Raw genomic sequence first — 18246 nt, 5'->3', positions numbered from 1 at the left:
GAGCAAAGTCCCAAATCAGGACACCATACAGTAGCAACTCGGAATACCATGTGTAGCTTCCCCGTCCACCGTTGGTAGCACCCTTGTTGGCCAATGATAGCACTATGGTTGGGACATCCAGGAAAGCCAGACTCACCCCGCGATGGTGCAAAAGGCAGTCATCCAGAAATCATAGCAGGAGGCGCAGAGAGCTCGGCTGGACGGCGCAGCTGTCGCCACTGAGGAGCTCTACCGCGTCGTGAGCCCGACCGGCGGCGGCGAGCTAGGCGGGCGACGCTGTCGCGGCGCGCAGTGGCGGCCGGCCCAAACGTCGGTGGCGCCCGCAGCAGCGTTGTCGTGAGCCGTCCTCTCCTCGCAGCACATCCGCACACCTACGACAACACAATCGCACACCGACAGTACCACCGATGCCCAGCCATGGAAGCACAGCTGCGAAATGAGGTAGCACGGGCACCAACCCACGAGCAATGTCGCCTACCTCGCAGCAAGAGAAGGCCACGCGACTTTCGCTGCCGCCCCTCACGCCGCTCACTGCCTCCATAGACACCAGCCGCCGCGGAAAAAGCAGATGCACCCTCCTCCTCTAGCTGCTTCGGTCAGCTCAAGGACGAAGGTGCGGAGGCCAGGGAACATCGCCGACCGGGGAGGTTGACGAGAGGGAGGTCGGCGACGGCGAGAGGAAGAAACGGCGGCACAACAGATGGAGCTTCATCGACGACCAGCCATGGGCCGCTGCGCCACCACCGTGGGGGACGGCAGGCGGATCTCCGTGGGGGACGGCCGACGATGACGAGGGCGCGGCGGCTCCAGCGGGTCGATGTGGCCCGGAGGCGTTTGCGGACGGGAACCGGCGAGAGGGCCCTACTCTCTCCGGCGACGACTCGTCGATGACGTTCCTTGCGAGCGAAGAGGCGGCCGTATGGGGCAGTTGGATTGGGGATCGGGATTGTGCGCCACGGGCAGGTGCCAGAGGAATTCGTGTGCGAGAACGAAAAGAAGAGAAGATGGAGACGATAAGGTCGTGGTGGCCCCCACCCATGACCTGTCTCGCGGGAGACGCTAGCACGTCCACGCGATGGAGCTGATCCAACGGCCACGCACCCGGAGGATGCGCGGAGCGTGATCCCCCGGGGGAATACAATCGTTTTCCATCAGGATATCTCATCCCCGACTTGCATTGTAGAAAAACGGGGCGTCATTTCCCCGGAAGCTTAGCTGCCGCCTCGAGTGCTTCTCCAGTTCTCCTTGCGTGGAGAGGCAAGGAGCAGAGTGCGGCCATGGAGGCCGTGATCCCTGACCGCACGCGGATCGCGCCGGAGATCGAGAAGCACGTGGCGGCGGAAGGCGACAGGGAGTCGGACCCCGCGCTGGCCTTGGAGCGGGAGCTTGAGCCGGTGGGGCGGTGGCAGGACGAGCTGACGGTGCGGGGCATGGTGGCGGCGCTGCTCATCGGGTTCATCTACACGGTGATCGTGATGAAGATCGCGCTGACCACGGGGCTGGTGCCCACCCTCAACGTCTCCGCCGCGCTGCTCTCCTTCCTGGCGCTCCGCGGTTGGACGCGCTTGCTGGATCGCTTCGGCATCGTGTCCCGCCCCTTCACGCGGCAGGAGAACACCATCGTCCAGACCTGCGGCGTGGCCTGCTACACCATCGCGTTCGCCGGTGAGTGCCATATGCAGATATACTTCCATGCGTTGGTGCTAGTTACCGTAGTGGTTTTGCAGTTACTTGATTGGTTGTGTGGCTGGTGCATTGCAGGTGGCTTCGGGTCAACCTTGTTGGGTCTAAACAAGAATACCTACGAGCTGGCCGGCGACTCGCCGGGCAACGGGCCGGGGAGCTACAAGGAGCCAGGGATTGGCTGGATGACGGCATTCCTCTTTTCTTGCAGCTTCGGGGGACTCCTCACCTTGATCCCCCTTAGACAGGTGCCACTCACTTCTTGCTCATTTTTGGGGATTGAAATACTCAAGGGAATCAAACAACCAATGACTAGCCATGCTGTTCTATAAAATTGGGCATGGTTCATCTGTCTTTGTGACTAAACGTTAAACATGATGTTTTCAGGTACTGGTCGTGGACTATAAATTAGTTTACCCAAGTGGGACGGCAACAGCTGTTCTTATAAACGGGTTTCATACCACTCAAGGAGACAAGAACTCAAAGTATGTATATCGTGACCTCGTTGCATTTCCTTTCATCAGTCGTTAAATTAAGCAATGTCCAATGATGTTCTACTTCACATATCTGAATGAATTGATCTTACCATCCGTGATAGGAAGCAAATCCGCGGGTTCCTCAAATACTTTGGAGGCAGCTTTTTATGGAGTTTCTTCCAGTGGTTCTACACCGGTGGCGATGTTTGTGGATTTGTCCAGTTCCCGACTTTTGGTCTGAAGGCCTGGAAGCAGACGTAATCCTTTTGACACTTCGGTTTCTCATTGCGGATCACTATAATCTGTGGTGTGAAACAGACTTTCTTAACTCTCGTTTTGTTTTCTCAGATTCTTCTTTGACTTTAGCATGACATACGTGGGAGCCGGGATGATTTGCCCACATATTGTAAATATCTCCACCCTCTTGGGTGCAATTCTTTCTTATGGAATATTGTGGCCACTCATCAGTAAGAACAAGGGTGATTGGTACCCTGCAAATGTCAAAGAAAGCAGCATGAAAAGTTTGTATGGTTACAAGGTATGTACTGTAGCATGACCTTGTTCTTCTTAGTGTCATTTGAAAATTAACAGCCACAATAGTTACAATTTTCATGTCAGTGATAATAAATTTTCTTCACCATCCAGGCCTTCATCTGCATCGCTCTGATCATGGGGGATGGACTCTACCACTTCACAAAAATCATTACCATCACTTTCAAGGGCATGTATCGACAGTTTATCCGTAAACGTGTTGACAAAAAAGGTGAGGACAGAAGGACAACATAAATCTAGTACATTTAAGGAGTATATAAGTTTTTCTAATATTGAATGAATGAATTACAGTGAAAGATGTGGACAATACGGTCTCACTTGAGGATCTGCAGCGCGACGAGATCTTCGGGAAGGGCCATATCCCCGCTTGGATGGCGTACACGGGGTATGCTTTGTTAAGCGTCATTGCAGTGGTTACCACGCCAATAATGTTCCGACAGGTGAAATGGTACTATGTGGTTATAGCCTATATCGTCGCCCCCATGCTTGGATTCGCCAATTCGTACGGGACGGGGCTTACCGATATCAACATGGGTTATAACTATGGCAAGATAGGACTCTTCGTCTTTGCCGGTTGGGCTGGCAGGGACAATGGTGTCGTTGCAGGTCTAGTTGTTGGTACATGTGTGAAGCAGCTAGTGCTGATATCTGCAGATCTGATGCAAGACTTCAAAACCAGTTATCTCACTCAGACATCACCAAGATCCATGATGGTGGCACAGGCCGTTGGGACAGCCATGGGCTGCATTGTCTCTCCCCTTACGTTCATGCTCTTCTACAAGGCATTTGATATTGGCAACCCAGATGGTACCTGGAAGGCACCGTATGCACTGATATACCGTAACATGGCAATACTTGGTGTGGAGGGCTTCTCAGTGTTGCCGAAGTATTGTCTGGCACTCTCTGCTGGATTTTTCGCATTTGCTGCACTCCTCAGCATAGCAAGAGATGTCATGCCACAGAGGTATAGGCAATATGTGCCCCTACCAATGGCAATGGCAGTTCCATTCCTTGTTGGAGGAAGCTTTGCTATTGATATGTGCGTTGGGAGTTTAGTGGTTTTCATCTGGAACAAGATAAACAAAAAGGAGGCTGGATTCATGGTCCCTGCAGTCGCATCAGGTTTAATATGCGGGGATGGCATATGGACATTTCCTTCTTCCATACTTGCCCTTGCCAAGATTAAACCACCAATTTGCATGAACTTTACACCTGCGCCATAATAGAGAATCATGTCATTCATGAACGTGGGGTGAAATATGAACAACATGTTATTTTATTCCAGATGCTTTGGTACTTGAGATGTCTAGAGGTGACATGATGGTGTGAGTTGTTTTGCTGTGTTGTACATTCTAATGTCCAATTGGCGTTTGTCGTGTGACTGTAACTTAATCATACTTGTATATTGGATTGATGTCAATACATATGTACTCTATACTTGTACACTTCTCAGATAACAGGAACATATTTATTGCAGAGTTATCATCCAGAGTTTAACAAAGTGAAAGGAGTGAGCAATAGAAAATACATGTCACACTTATGCATGACAAATTCTATTACTGCACCGCCATCCACACTAGTTCAACATATCCCAAGCGACCGTCTTGAAACAATTGGGATTCCGCTCCTCCAATGGGTGCAAATAACACAATGGGTAGTTTTGAGAGCAAAAAAGGGAAACACTTATCTTGTCAGAGCATCTCTAACAGAGCCCGTATTTATCGGAACCGAATAAACTGAGTTCAGTCTCCAACGTATTGAGAGCGCATTTAGGCACGGTGCAGAATAGAAACTGCAAACGCAAACCGAACTCGCGAAAATCAAACGTCGCGGAAAATCGATTTTCGCGATTGCATTCGATTTCATCCGATCAAGCTTAATTCGTTCATAATTTACAATAATAGTGGCAAAATACATCCGCATTGGACCTACATTACGTACTACGGACCTAATTAGACTAGAAATTTAGGTACCCGGAGACTATACTGTCACCGGGGCGTCGGCGGAGGGTTTATGGTCGCCGGCGGTTGCTAGGCGATGACGAGCGCCGCCACCTCGATTGCCGCCGCGCCGGAGGTGCTCCCGCAGAGCAGAGGCGGTCCGTCTGCGTCGTCGTCATCTTTGCCGCTCGGGGGGCAACGACGGGCTGCACGCGCCGACAGCGGGGGGCGCCTCCGCTTTCCCAGCCGCAGCCGCCTCCGCGCGCGCTTCAAGGCGGCGCGCCATTAGCTCCGGCCACTTGCGGCCGGCCCGCTTCCATGCGGCGTCGGAGCGCGACCGCCTGGCGCGCTCCGGCTCCGCCCGTACGCCCGGCGGACGGCAACTTGACCTTCCGACTCCGGATCGGCCACCGCCCCTACCCACACGTCTTGCACGCGTCATTTCGGACGGCGGGGTGGTGGCCGTAGCGGCGGAGCAGCGTCCGAGGGCTCGGGATTGCTCGTCGGAGCGGTCGCAGGCTGCGGCGACGGGAGAGGAGCGTCGGGAGGGGAGTAGGGTTTCCGAACCGAACTCCCCTCCGCGAACCCTTTTAATAGGGGCCATTCGGGGAGTTTCTCGGGCCCCTGAACTTCCAATTCGAGCCAGCCCATGTTTACGGGCTCTGATCTGCGCGCGTTTCAGCCCGAACCCGTAAATCCGCCGGAAAAGTTCGGTTCCGGCGGGATTTACGGGCTCTGTTAGAGATGCTCTTAAAGGCGTGTGCTCCAGTACAACACCCCCCTACCGAAACTGAGTTTGGGCTCAAAAGCCCGGCAAACCCATATCCAAGCTCGTACGTGAACTCTTATACTGTATGCATAGGTTGTTGGGACCTTCCTCCACGATCGATCTTCTCCACGATCTCCTCTCCACCACGATCACCAACAAACTCGACGAGCCGCCGCCGCACTCCGTCGCACGATCTCCTCTTCACCGCCGCACTCCGTCGCCACAGAGCTCCTCCGTCGCTTCTCCACGATCTCCTCGTCACCGGCATCTCCAGGGAGCTCGACGAGCCGCCGCCGCCGCACTCCGTCACCATAGACCTCCTCCACCAGCAGCATATCTTCCCGAAGATCTCGACACTCTACCATCTTCACGATCTTCAGGGCCTGCTCGACGAGCCGCCGCTGCTGCGCTCCGTCGCCTCGAGCCGTCTCTCCGGCTTAGACGGGACACGACGTGGAGGTTCGTTTCAATCTCTCTAGCCGAACATGTCCCGTGGGGTATCTTGCTTGTCCGGCGCACGGCAGACTGGCCAACTTACGAGCGCCAGACAGTCCGGCCCGTGGCGGACATGCCGGCTCCTCGCTGCCAGACTGTCCGCTGTATGCGTTTAATTAAGTGTACTAAATATGAAATAGTGATTTTCATTGCGTATTGTTTAGAATTTTGCATTAGTTTTTTATTACGTGCGGTTTTTGTGTAGTTTTTAGAGAAATGGGGAACTATAGCTCAACTTGGAGTGACGGCGATGACGGATATACGAGCGATAATGATTCTAGTTCGGAGAATAGTTCCAAATCCAGGATCTATGAAAATGTATCTCCTGTTGGGCAGAACGTTCCATCATCGGCATCCTTAGAAAACATGAGTGAAGTATGTTGATTATTTTTTAATGGCTACCAATAAATGGAAGCAATGAAATAATATGTTACATTCTTTGTTTTTTGCTGTGTAGGTGCTACACGGTGGTCACGAGGAGGATGAGTATTCAGACATGGAGGTTGGGTTTGATGAATATAGCGTGGAGGTAGGACTGCATCACGAGGAATCAAGCTTTGAAAATAGGAGCAAAGTAAGTATATAGTTTTACTATGGCAAACCGTAAATGTTACCATTGAAACGACAACTTTTATGACTTATTTTCCCTATAGGTGTAGGTGATATCTGGTGCTGACAATGGGCGTGAACATCACGGTCAAGCAGACCCAGGCATTGCAGTTGCAACGAGTCTCGGGTCTCAACCTACGACTGTGGCCTTCCTGCGTTAAGAGCTTTTTCTGACGTTTTCCTGCCCTAGAACAGACATACCGGCTTAATTGTATTTCTCCCTTACCACGTTTCCCTCGCTTTGCCCTCTTCAAAATGTCCTTTCGGATGCTGAAGCTATGCTCTCTCGCATAGCAGTTGTACCGCAACGAAATGTCTGTTTGCGTCGCGCGGCGGACGCGAGACAGATCGTTTTTGTCCGCGCGTCCGTTTGCACCTTTGGGTGGCTCCACGACGCATTTCCGCGTTTGCATGAAATATGAAGTTTCGAAACAACAAAATAATATTCAACGAAGTCATAGTTATTACATTTAAATTTTAAAAAGTCAAATAAGATAGTACTCCTCTAGGCATGATCTGCATGGCCAGCCAATGTCCATTGATGCTCAATCAGATCCGTTTGCAGCTGTTTGGAGACGTTCTCGTCAGTGACTTCTACATTCCTATGTAGATAGTCCTGCCAAGATGAAGCTCCAGGAAGTGACGCAACCAGCTCACCTTGGAAATCCCATTGGTTCTCATTGCGGCCATCAGGACGCTCGTTCTCAACGATCATGTTGTGCATGATCACGCAGCATGTCATCACCTCATGCATGGTCTTCAGCGACCATGTTCTTGCCGGGTGACGGACAATTGCCCACCGAGCTTGGAGCACACCAAACCCGCGCTCCACATCTTTCCTGCAAGCCTCTTGCATCTTCGCAAACCTTCTCGTCTTCTCGGAGTTTGGATTACGGACAGTCTTCACCAATGTGGCCCGGTCAGGGTAGATGCCATCGAGCAAGATAATATGGCTTGTCATATGCATTTCCATTGATCTCATAGCTCACCCGGGGAGCTTTGCCTTGCATGAGCCGGTTGAAAACCGGTGATCGGTGCAACACATTGATGTCATTGTTGGAACCGGCCATGCCAAAGAATGAATGTCAAATCCATAAATCTTGAGATATGACAGCTTCAAGAATGACAGTTGTTCCCTCCGCATGCCCGCTGTACGCACCCTGCCATCCAAATGGACAGTTTTTCCACTCCCAGTGCATGCAATCTATGCTGCCAATCATTCCTGGGAAGCCTCTAGACTCGTTGATAGACAGGAGGCGCCTTGTATCCTCAACAGTTGGCTCCCTACAGTAATACTCTCCGAACACGGCAATCACGGCTCAGGAAAATCTGTACATGGCCTCAGGACAGGTGCTCTCACCCATTCGAAGATACTCATCGAATATATCCGCAGCCATTCCGTATGAGAGCATGCGAATAGCCACGGAGCATTTTTGGTAGGAGGTGAAGCCTAACGCACCTGTTGCATCGCGCCTGCATTGAAAGTAGGGGTCGTAGTTTCTGACGCCCGCAGAATGACCAAGAACAGGTCCCTTGACATCCTGTATCGGCGCCGGAAATATTTTTCCGGGAAGATCGGATTGGTGAGGTGGAAGTAGTCCTTGTGGAGGCGGGCCTGCCCTTCCACTCTGTTGCGCGGCAGGTTTTGGAGCGCCCCTTCACAGAGCCCCGGTGTTGCGGCCCCGGGTTAGAGGTGAACTCGTGGATCATGGAGGCCGCAGTAGTTGCCAATGTCTGCGTGGACTCATCGGACTCCTCGTCGGAAGAGGAGTCGACAACCTCCGCGTGGAACTTGTCCAACATCTGCCACATGTCCATCTGCGTGGGTGCAAATTGCGGATCAATGGCCGCGCACAATAGCGCCGAAAACAAGAGTAGAAACCTACCGGCGCAATTGACCGAACAGGTCGTGGGCGGCGCGGAAGGGCGGCGCAACCGGGACCGTTTCGGCCGAAAACAGCCGGCACGTACGCGGCGGAGCACGCTCCTGCTCTCCCGCGCGGCAAGAACGGAGCCGACGCCGACTACTGCGGCTCTACGGCCGTACGGCGGCGCTAGGGGTGGGGGTGGTGCCGTCGCACTAGGGCAGGAAAGAAGGGGAACAAGAAGCAAATCGAAGCGGTCGATTTCGCTGTCCCTGACATGCGGGACCGGGTAAGAAATGGAGGACGCTCGGAGCGACCGCCGAGCGTCCGCGGAGACGCAAACCTGGCGCATATTTGGGCCAGGTTTGCGTCTCCGCGGACAGCCCGGTCACTTTGCATCGCCCCGCTGGAACAGGCCCCAGACGCATTTCCGGTCACGGCGGACGAAAACGGTCGCTCAGCAACCGTTTGCGTCGCGCCGCTGGAGATGCCCTTACGGCGAATTCCAGTGGCGATTACCCTAGTACTTCTTGCGCAATGCACCTCGGGTAAAAGCAAATGGCGACGAGCGAGGGTTTGTTTATCAGAAGCGCTGATGACTTTCCGTTGATTTCGATCCTGGATTTCTTTGGCACGCGAGCTTCGAGTCAGAATGTGAGACATCTCGTGGCCGCCCAGGTCAAAACCAAACCGTGGGTCGCCCCCACGTGTTGAGACTGCGCTGCGGCGGATAGACTGTACAGTGCATGGGTTAAGTACCATCGGAAGACTGGGCGGCACAAAACGGTGGCTTAAGTACTCTGAGCCCCTCACTCCATCTTTCATAAGTTTTCCCAGAGACCCAGACTACTAGCTAGGAGAATCTAGTTTCTTGACTCAGTTTCCTCCTCCGGTGTTGGCCTGAATCTTGGAAGCAAGTGATGGCGGGAGGGAAGGTATACTCGTTCGAAGAGGTGCGGAAGCACAACACCGTGGAGGATTGCTGGCTCATCATCCACGGCAAGGTTGTTTGCTTGTATACCCTGGCGTCTACATATCCTTGCTTCACCTGAAACGAAATTTGCGCGAAATTTGGGCATGCTTTTAATTTCTCCCGGACTCACCGCGCGCCGTTGGCTGTTTCAGGTGTACAACGTGACGCCGTTCATGGCGGAGCACCCCGGCGGCGAAGACGTGATGCTGGTGAGCACCGGTGAGCACTCCTGCCTCTCTCATCTTCCACACGCGTACGCTTTCTACTTTGGCCGAGGCGGAGTGATCTGACATGTTTGCATCCCGGACATTCAGGCAAGGACGCGACGGTCGATTTCGAGGACGCCCACACCGAGGCGGCCAGGGAGCTGCTGCCGCAGTACTGCATCGGGGAGATCGACGCCGCGACCATCACCGCCGAGCTCGCCCAACCCTCCAAGAAGGCATGGGCTACCAAGCCGAAAGCGGGCCCCACGAGCCTCTGCATCACGCTGCTGCAGCTCGCCGCGCCTCTCCTGCTGGTGGCCTTCGCGCTCCAAAACTACACCAGCACCACTACAGAGTACTAGCTAGCTAGTGGTCAAGAGAAAAGAAGAGCAGATGCCGTGGCGAATTCCGCCGTGATGCAAATCCTACAGCCTTCTTCTTGGAAGTACTACCTGTCAACATGGCGAGTGTTCCGTCTCAAACACTGCAATCGTAGATTTCTGGTTATATCCTATTGTACGGGGAGGTTTTGTGCTTGTGATTAATGGTTGGTCGATTTCACAATAATGTAAGATGTTTCTCGGCGTTATCTAGGACATGAAATATATACCTTTCTGGGAATGACTATGTCTTTAGAGACATGGCGCCTCATCTCTATCGATGCATGAAGAGTTAAAGGAAAAAACTTGCCATGTTTATCAAACGGCAAAGAAAAATCATGCTCAGGGTTCAGTTCCCGGATAGATAACTTCGTGTTGATCCTTTCAGTTTTTTCTTGTTTTCGTTTTGTAAGCTCATGTAGATTTGTAGAACTTCTAGAAAATATGATATCTGCATGAAATAGAACTGCAATGATTCTAGCGGTGGAGAGGTGGATTAGGAAGGCGGCTCGGAGGGATGACCGGATCGAGCTTCCAGGCAATGGTGTCGCGCTTGGGATTATCCCTACCAAACCCTAAATGTTCAACTATTCCCAAATGTATGTTTGGTGTATTGCGCTAACTTAATCCTTATTTATCCTATTTTCGCTCAAACCTAAGTGTATTTTCTCTTATCTCAGTACACGATCTGTACTTACAGGACTGGATTGGAGTTTTATGAGGATTGGGTGAATGTAGAGATTTTACAAAATTATCTTAAAGATTTATCCCTACTAATCAGCATAAAATACTTTAGTATCAAACAAGAGCTAAGTGGGAGGCGACTGCTCGCTATGCCCTAGCTTGGGCAGACGATGGCGATCAACTAAGCCAACCAAGAAGTTGATGACTGATGGGTTTAGAGACGACTTGCAGTTATATTTCATCCATCCCAAAGGGAAAAGTCCGGTTTGAACATGGGTGCATGTGAACCCTAGTTGGAAACGCATTTTCAAATGTTAAAAAATTCTGAAATAAAAATATCCGGATACGTACGCATGTTTCATGTGTGCGTAGAAAGTTTTCGCGGAGAAACCACTTTTTTATTTCAGAATCTAAAAAAAGATAAAATACGTCGCATATATACTACTATATAGCCCTGCAAAATTTCACTTTTTTGCCGAGACAAAATAAAAAGTTTTTTCGTCACGAAACTCATACCCAGGGCACATATTTGTGATCATCTGGGAAATCATTTTGTGTTTCGCTTTTTAAAACATGTTTTGACATCACAAACGGAACTTTTCAAAAAGTGGGTTCACATGCCCCCATGTTCCATATATGCACACTCCCATCCAAAGCCCCTACTATATATCCAATTCCTCCTTTATCTTAAGCGAAGAAAAAATCTTCATCTTATATGTATTAACTAAGAAGAAAGTGTCCAAGCAATTAGAATGAGACCATACAAAAACTGATGCAACAGGGTCAAGCCCACCCAAATCGCGAGCATAATAGGGCGGTGCCCATTATTGCCAACGACATATAAAAGAGGACAAAAGAACGCCAACCACGTGAACAAAGATAGTCGCTTCACCAAAATAGTCGATCCCACACAACTTCCGAAGAGAACAAGTTTCGCCTGCTATGGGAGGAGCAAACCCGGGATCTGGGAAGCTCCCACAAAGGTGAAGAAGACTGCATCCACAAGACCATGCGCCAGAAGTGGTTCCCGATATAGTATCGACCAACGACGAGAGCCACCTCATATTCCACATGACACAACACCAAACACCCTATAAGTGGTCGAATACTCAAAGCCACCGCTCTGACTTTCCGATGCTCCACCACGCCCTGTGCGGTCACTAGTAGGAAAATGGCTATAGGGGCACGACTACTGGCAACAGACGTTGACGAGCGCACGTGACTATTGTTTTTAGCAGCGGCCCAAAAAGGCGCACGCGACTAGTGAGCCGGTAATGGCAGCGTGCCCACCGAGGAGGCACGCGACTAGTACGTGGGACTACCTTTCCAGATGACAAAAAATGCTAGAAGCAGGTGAACCTGGCGACACGCGACGGGTACGTTGTTAGTAGCAGCGGCACGCGACTGATGTTTGTGACACCTAACAAACGCATTACAATCTACTTTTTGTGAGTGCTCACGATATCGTCAATGGCTACACTGTATAAAAGATAAGCATAGTGTAAACGCACCAACTTTGGGGAGTGGTGTTTTGGAACATGGGATCATATGCTCCCTCTATTTTGAAATGCATCTTAGACATATTTTGAATTTCAAAAAAATTGCAACCAAAAATTCGCATGTAAATCTTCTCGTGCTACACGCTTACAAAGTTGTTTCATAAAAAATCGACTTATCATGTGACGTGTGTAAAAAAAACAAAACTGAGTGCTAAAAATAATGCTTTTCACAAGATAAGTTTTCTCTTTTTTATATAGACCATAAAAAATATTGGTTTTTTCTTGAAACTTGACGAACGAACATATATTATGAAGATGTACATGAAAAAAAATATTAAATTTTTTGACATTTCGAAATATGATTTTTTGGTAGAGGGTGCATACGCACCTGGGAGCCGAATTGAATTTCCGCCAACTTTGATGCTACATATATGTATGTATCCCTCACACACTCCCAGAACACAAATTTTTTCGCGAAGATTTCCGCCTATTGACCATGGGAAGCTCGAGCTTCTCGAAGATGAGCTCGTCTTAGGATCAGATCACACACACAACATGCAGGGAGATTAACTGAATATAGGGGCAGGATTATTGGCAGCGTGTGGCAGGAGCGCCACGCGGCTAGTAATAACCGCAGTGCACCGACGTGCACGCGGCTAATAATAACCGCAGCGCATGCAGCTCGCCCGCGGTTAGTAAGTCGGTTGTTTATAACGAGCCTTCCCCGGCCCTCTGATTTTATCCTTATTCTGTCCCCGATCAGATCGAGCCAACCCTAACCGCCGTGCGCGCCCACCCACCCGCACACGCGCCATCTTCCCCGTCGACCGCCCGCGCCGATCGGTATATGTGATGTTCTGTAGATTTAATTTGTTGTACATTTCATTTGTTTGGTACTATGTAGATTTAATTTGTTGAATAGTTGATTTGTTTGATATTATGTAGATTTACTTGTTGAATATTTGATTTTTTTGCTACTACATAGATTTAATTTGTTGTACATTTGATTTGTTTGCTACTACATGTAGATTTTGTATGATATATTTGTAATGGCCGATGATTAGTTTTTTTGGCAGTGATCATGGGATGGTGTCAGCGAGCTTAGTCATATGCACAAGTACAAATCTTGTGCATCGTACTTGGCTCGCTGACCCCATCCCCGTGGTTTTCTGGGTCAATATATATATGAGGCCTTATTTGAAGTTAATTTTTGTGTTTAATAGATTAGTATTTTATAGTATGCTATAATTGTTAACATAATACAACGTTATATATGCAGCAAATGGCTGCTTATTTGCACCAGTGCGCAGACTGTGGACAGTATAGGTGCAAGGATAAAAAGTTTTATATTCTTTTTAAGGAGGATTCTAAAACTATGTTGGTATATTTTAATCTAATTAGTTAGTTCGTTCATATATGTAGTTGCATTAACTTGTATCTTTAATCTAATTGTTGTTTCTTCCATAATTGTGTTTAGGGTATCCCATGTAGCGTAAGGCGTGACTTCATAGAGCATATACATAGAAACATTAACTATTTGGAAACATTTGAAGTTGTCATCCAGCAGAACACACTGCCATAACGGACAGGATCTTTGTTGTTGAAGTCATCAATCAGGCGAAGCGAACATATTTCCACAGACATAGTTGGAAGAAGATGATAAAACGCTACGGGATGGAGCCAGGGACTAAGTTATGTTTCTACTTGAATGGCGTATACAGTGACACCTTCTTCTACTACAAACAGCGGAACGACGCATCCTCATCTGACAATGAGTTCCACGTCCCAAGGGATTCCGACGGGATCGTTGTTCATTGTGGTGACCCTGCATACCACTGCATGTTGTAGTATGCCAGTCGTTGATATAACATTCACGAAGTACCATTCCGCAAATATTACATCCCTCAGAGTAGTACAACAGAACATAGCAGGGTCCATAACTCATTCACTTATTATTACAAGCATCAAACATATATTGTCTTGGAGCTCCTCTTGGGTCCTAAGAGGGATACTCCTGGGTTCGAGGTGAACCCAACTCAGTTTACAATACAGGAGTCTCATTAAACTAAACATTTATTTCATCGAGCAGCTAGATACTAGAGTTCGGGCTGCTCGGTTACTAGTACTATCGGATATCTCTAAGCTTGTTCTCCTCCGGAAGCCTCCCCGGATCCGTAGACTATGAGATAGTCTACGCCTTCAACACCTCCTGAGAGGTCAGGTTCATCATAGCCGATGATCTCGGCTCCTTCATTGTTGTCGTAGTCCTCCTCCAGGCGATTCAGACAATCTAAGCATGGGATTTAAGAGTGGTATGAGTACGAGCGTACTCAACAAGTTCATTATAGATAAGAGGTGTTTAATGCACTAGCTACGATATTAGACCAGATAGTCTAATACCAATGCAAGTTTTGATAAACATTTCTTCAAGAGATTGCTTTTATTTCAAAGAGCTATGTCCGTCAGCCTTCACCGGTTTACTAGAACTTCATGGAGCTCCTTTCCGGCCGCGTTCGCAGTTCCTCAATCCCGGAACAGGGAGTGACGAGTCACGCTTCTTTACACTCGCATAGGTGTGTTGCTTTACCCATAAGAGATCTTAACCTTGGTGCCAACCGGGCAGCTTTCCCATCCACACTTCCTTCGGTGTGAGGCCCGGTATAAGGTCTAGCCAATCATGTTCCTCCGCTACCTCGAACACCCACCCTTTGTTGCATGCCCCGACCCTGGGTCCATGTCGGTCCCATTATTCCTGTAGATTTCAAGGTGGACCCCGACCACGACAACAGTGCTGGGCTCTACCATACACTCCTACGCCGGTAGCTGCAACCCATCCTAGACCGCAATACCGTGGGGACTTAGGACTCCCCAGCCTCACCATCTTGCTCCTTCGGGCGACAAGTGTACTACGGACTATGCCGTGGGGACTTAGGACTCCCCAGCCTCACCAGCTTGCCCCCTTGGATTACAAGTGTACTACGGTAAAGCGCATCCGTTGATGAACGAGAGGTGGAAACACTTTTGACTACTCCGTCCCACTCCGGATCTTATGGTTAACACGGGTATTACGGCACAAGAATCACCGGCGACATTTGTTGTTTAATCCTAGATGGATATTAACCCTTGCAATGGAACCTCCACCATATCAACACAATCCATGGTTCCATTGCCCACCACATAGTCATATTCATAGTTATGAAAGTAGTGGTTTTGGTTTTTATGCAATAGTGATAACCATAATACTTTGCAAGTAATTTGCTAGAAATACTCAAATGACATGAGCAAGTGATGAACTTGCCTGAACACTGCAAAGTTTTGCAGTTGGAAGGTGTGGACTGACCCTTGTCCACTGTTTCTGAAAAATAGCATCATTGTCCGATAAGGGCAATGGTTAAAGAAGAAATTATGCATGATTCCATTTTTAGGGTTTGTTCCCCCCTTCCGATGTCGTTATTATTTCATGTAAGAGATTAATACTAAGAGTAATTTAGGGATACTTGATTTATAGTAAAATACAACCTTGAAATGTTGTCAAGGTGTTTTTAAAGTCCAAATGCATTAATGGACTTATTTTCATTATGGAAAATAATATGTGTGATTTAAATCATTATTTAAATCATCAAATTATGACTTATTCTTCTTTGTCTTCAAAAATTCTCTTTGATATTTTATTGAGATAGAGAATTTTATGCTGATTAATTTTCATATTTTTAATTATTTTTTTCAGAACTGTTAAATAATTATTGTGCCTTTCTAAAGTTTATGCATTTTAATAGAATTGTGAAATGGCAAAAATGCCCCTGGGCCCACCTGTCGGTGCAACCCAGTGGGTTTGGTCGAACCGACCGGCCTGGTCCGGCTCGACCAGCCTCACTTCCCTCTCTCCGCTCACACGCGACCAAACCCTAACCCTCTCGCGTCTCTCTGGCGATCCCGCGTCGCCGCCCACCTCGCCGGATTATCCCGGCCAACTCCGGCCATCGCCGCCGGCGAGATTAGGTGGATCTGAACCGCCTCTCGACGGCGGACACGGTGGTCCGCGTCGATCTGACGCTCGCGTCCTGGTTCACTCGTCCCCGACCTCCTCTGCGGCGGCTAGGGTTGATGGGATCCGTGGCGATCCTGCCGCTCCCTGGGTTTTTGGCGCGGTGACGCCGCCGTGGACCACGCCGCGGTGTGCGGGTTGCTGCGGCACTTGTCGGAGCCTGGCCTGGCTTGGCCAGGTGCTTCCGAGCTCTCGGCGCGCGCCGCCGTGGCCGCCATGGCCTCGACTCCTGCCTGTTCGCCCTGGTACGTGCGCCACCGTTCTCTCACCCCCAGTGCCTGTTCTTCTTCCTCCTCCTCTAGCTCTGGCCACGGCTGCTCCATTCCGTGGAGATGCCTGCCGTGCCCATGCTCTGCCGCCGTCTAGCTAGATGTGCAAGCTTGCGTGCTGCTGTGCTGCTGCTGTTCGCGCTGCTGTGCTGCTGCTCTATTTGCCCTAGTCTAAACGCGTGTGCTCACCCTACTGTGGCGTATGCTTCCTTTGTCTACTGACTCTGCTCACCCTAGTGGTTATGCATGGTATGATCTATCTAGATGCTCATTTGAGCATCCCTAGCCACCGCCGTGGCTTGCTTGCTTGTGCTATGCTTATGCTCGGCTCCCCCGGTTCACTACTGTGAGTGATTCTTGCTGTTTAGCAAGAACCAGTGTTGTTTGTGTGATGATTAAATATTGATGGCTCATGGTAGGCTCTGCCTTGCTTCATTGTTGTCCATATACATTAATTCCTTGATGATATGCTTCTGGATACAAACATAAAATGATTTATGTAATTATCTGTAGTTCAATTGTTGCTTAACTGTGGGCTGTTTAGTTTATATGGTTCATGAATGGATGCCAGACTTGTCTCTGACAATCACTTGCATAGTATGTCAAGCTCTGATGATCTTGTGATCATCAGCTGCTTGATTGTTGCTGGCTAATCTACTGTATGTGCCTCTCTGGTGTTTGTTTTTGATTAGTGTGACACCATATCTTGTGCTGGTGCCAGGTGATGCTTGCTCAAGCATCAACTGATGCTTGGGTTACTTAACTGTTTCATTTATCTGTGTTTCCTGGCTTTATTAGATGAATAAATGATGTGAACTGTTTAGCAGTAATGATCTCATGGATGGAATAATGAGGCTAAAGGGATGCCAACCATCGGTTGGGTACCCTAGCTCATCCCGAACCCTACCGGGTGATGATGTGATGCTTTGGTGATCTGTTTAAGTGGCTAGGTAGCCGATGTGACCCTGGCAGACTTGATCTGCTAGAAATGGTTGCTCCTACCTCTCTGTGACTTGCTATGGTTGGTGATTGCTTGCTGGAATGGAACAACTGCTCACTGGCTTGATCCAATATTGGACTTCCAGTGGCCCTTTGATGTTGACAAAGAATATAGACAAGGAATTGTCTATAGTCTGATGGCACAGGTAGCTGTAGGTGTTAAGTGTGTGGGCTAAGCTAGCTGTGACATCATCCCTTGCTGGATTTCTTTAATTATGCTCTGATTTGCATAACTATTGTTCCCATAGGATGATTGCCTAGTGGTCTTTACCCATATTTGCTTGCACCAAATGGCTTTACAGCCAGATGATGACACAAACATAGGGTATCTACCCTTTTTGGTGTGCTGGAGATCATGCCTGTGCAATTTTATGAACAGAACCATCTGGTCTGTTCATGATCATATTTATACCTTACTCCAGCTCCTAGAAATAGTGTGTTGGTGTAGAGGATTGCTTCAGCAGTGATTGGGTGCTTGCCCTGCTCCTCCTTGTGTTTGTGCTCTTGGTTTGATTTTGTGGTGAATCTGGACAGATAGAACAGCTGTGCTGTTCTTGAGACTTACCCTGTGAGGCTGCTGTCGATGAATGATCTAGGGTTCACTGTTGGAGAGGTTTTTATATGATCTCCCTCTCCACCTCTGGTCGACAACAAGGCCTGGCAGCCTGTTGGTGACTCACCAGCTGTGTGTGTGTGGTGTGCTGCATGCACACTGCTGTGTGAGCAGCCTGTGTGTGTGTGTAGGCATGTGCTGTGCACCTGGACTTGGAACTTGGCTGAGGCATGGATCAGCTCGGCCACT

General features: G+C 49.2%; 2 protein-coding genes across 2 annotated transcripts; both read left to right on the top strand.

Annotated features, from left to right (window-relative positions):
* Window positions 1-1277: 1277 nt before the first annotated feature.
* On the top strand, window positions 1278-3969 carry LOC124687502 (iron-phytosiderophore transporter YSL15-like). The gene is made up of 7 exons (XM_047221277.1): window positions 1278-1665; window positions 1762-1931; window positions 2071-2168; window positions 2282-2416; window positions 2508-2697; window positions 2805-2922; window positions 3003-3969. The coding sequence occupies exons 1-7, from the start codon at window positions 1278-1280 to the stop codon at window positions 3932-3934; spliced, it is 2031 nt and encodes a 676-aa protein (XP_047077233.1). The 3' UTR covers window positions 3935-3969.
* A 5273-nt stretch (window positions 3970-9242) lies between these two features.
* Window positions 9243-9930, top strand: LOC124690235 (cytochrome b5-like). Its single transcript, XM_047223648.1, has 3 exons — window positions 9243-9393; window positions 9515-9581; window positions 9677-9930. The coding sequence occupies exons 1-3, from the start codon at window positions 9310-9312 to the stop codon at window positions 9928-9930; spliced, it is 405 nt and encodes a 134-aa protein (XP_047079604.1). The 5' UTR covers window positions 9243-9309.
* The last annotated feature ends 8316 nt before the right edge of the window (window positions 9931-18246 follow it).

The sequence above is a fragment of the Lolium rigidum genome, chromosome 2 (assembly GCF_022539505.1).
Source record: "Lolium rigidum isolate FL_2022 chromosome 2, APGP_CSIRO_Lrig_0.1, whole genome shotgun sequence".
NCBI classification, from domain to species: domain Eukaryota; kingdom Viridiplantae; phylum Streptophyta; class Magnoliopsida; order Poales; family Poaceae; genus Lolium; species Lolium rigidum.
This window is presented reverse-complemented; position numbering and strand designations above follow the sequence as displayed.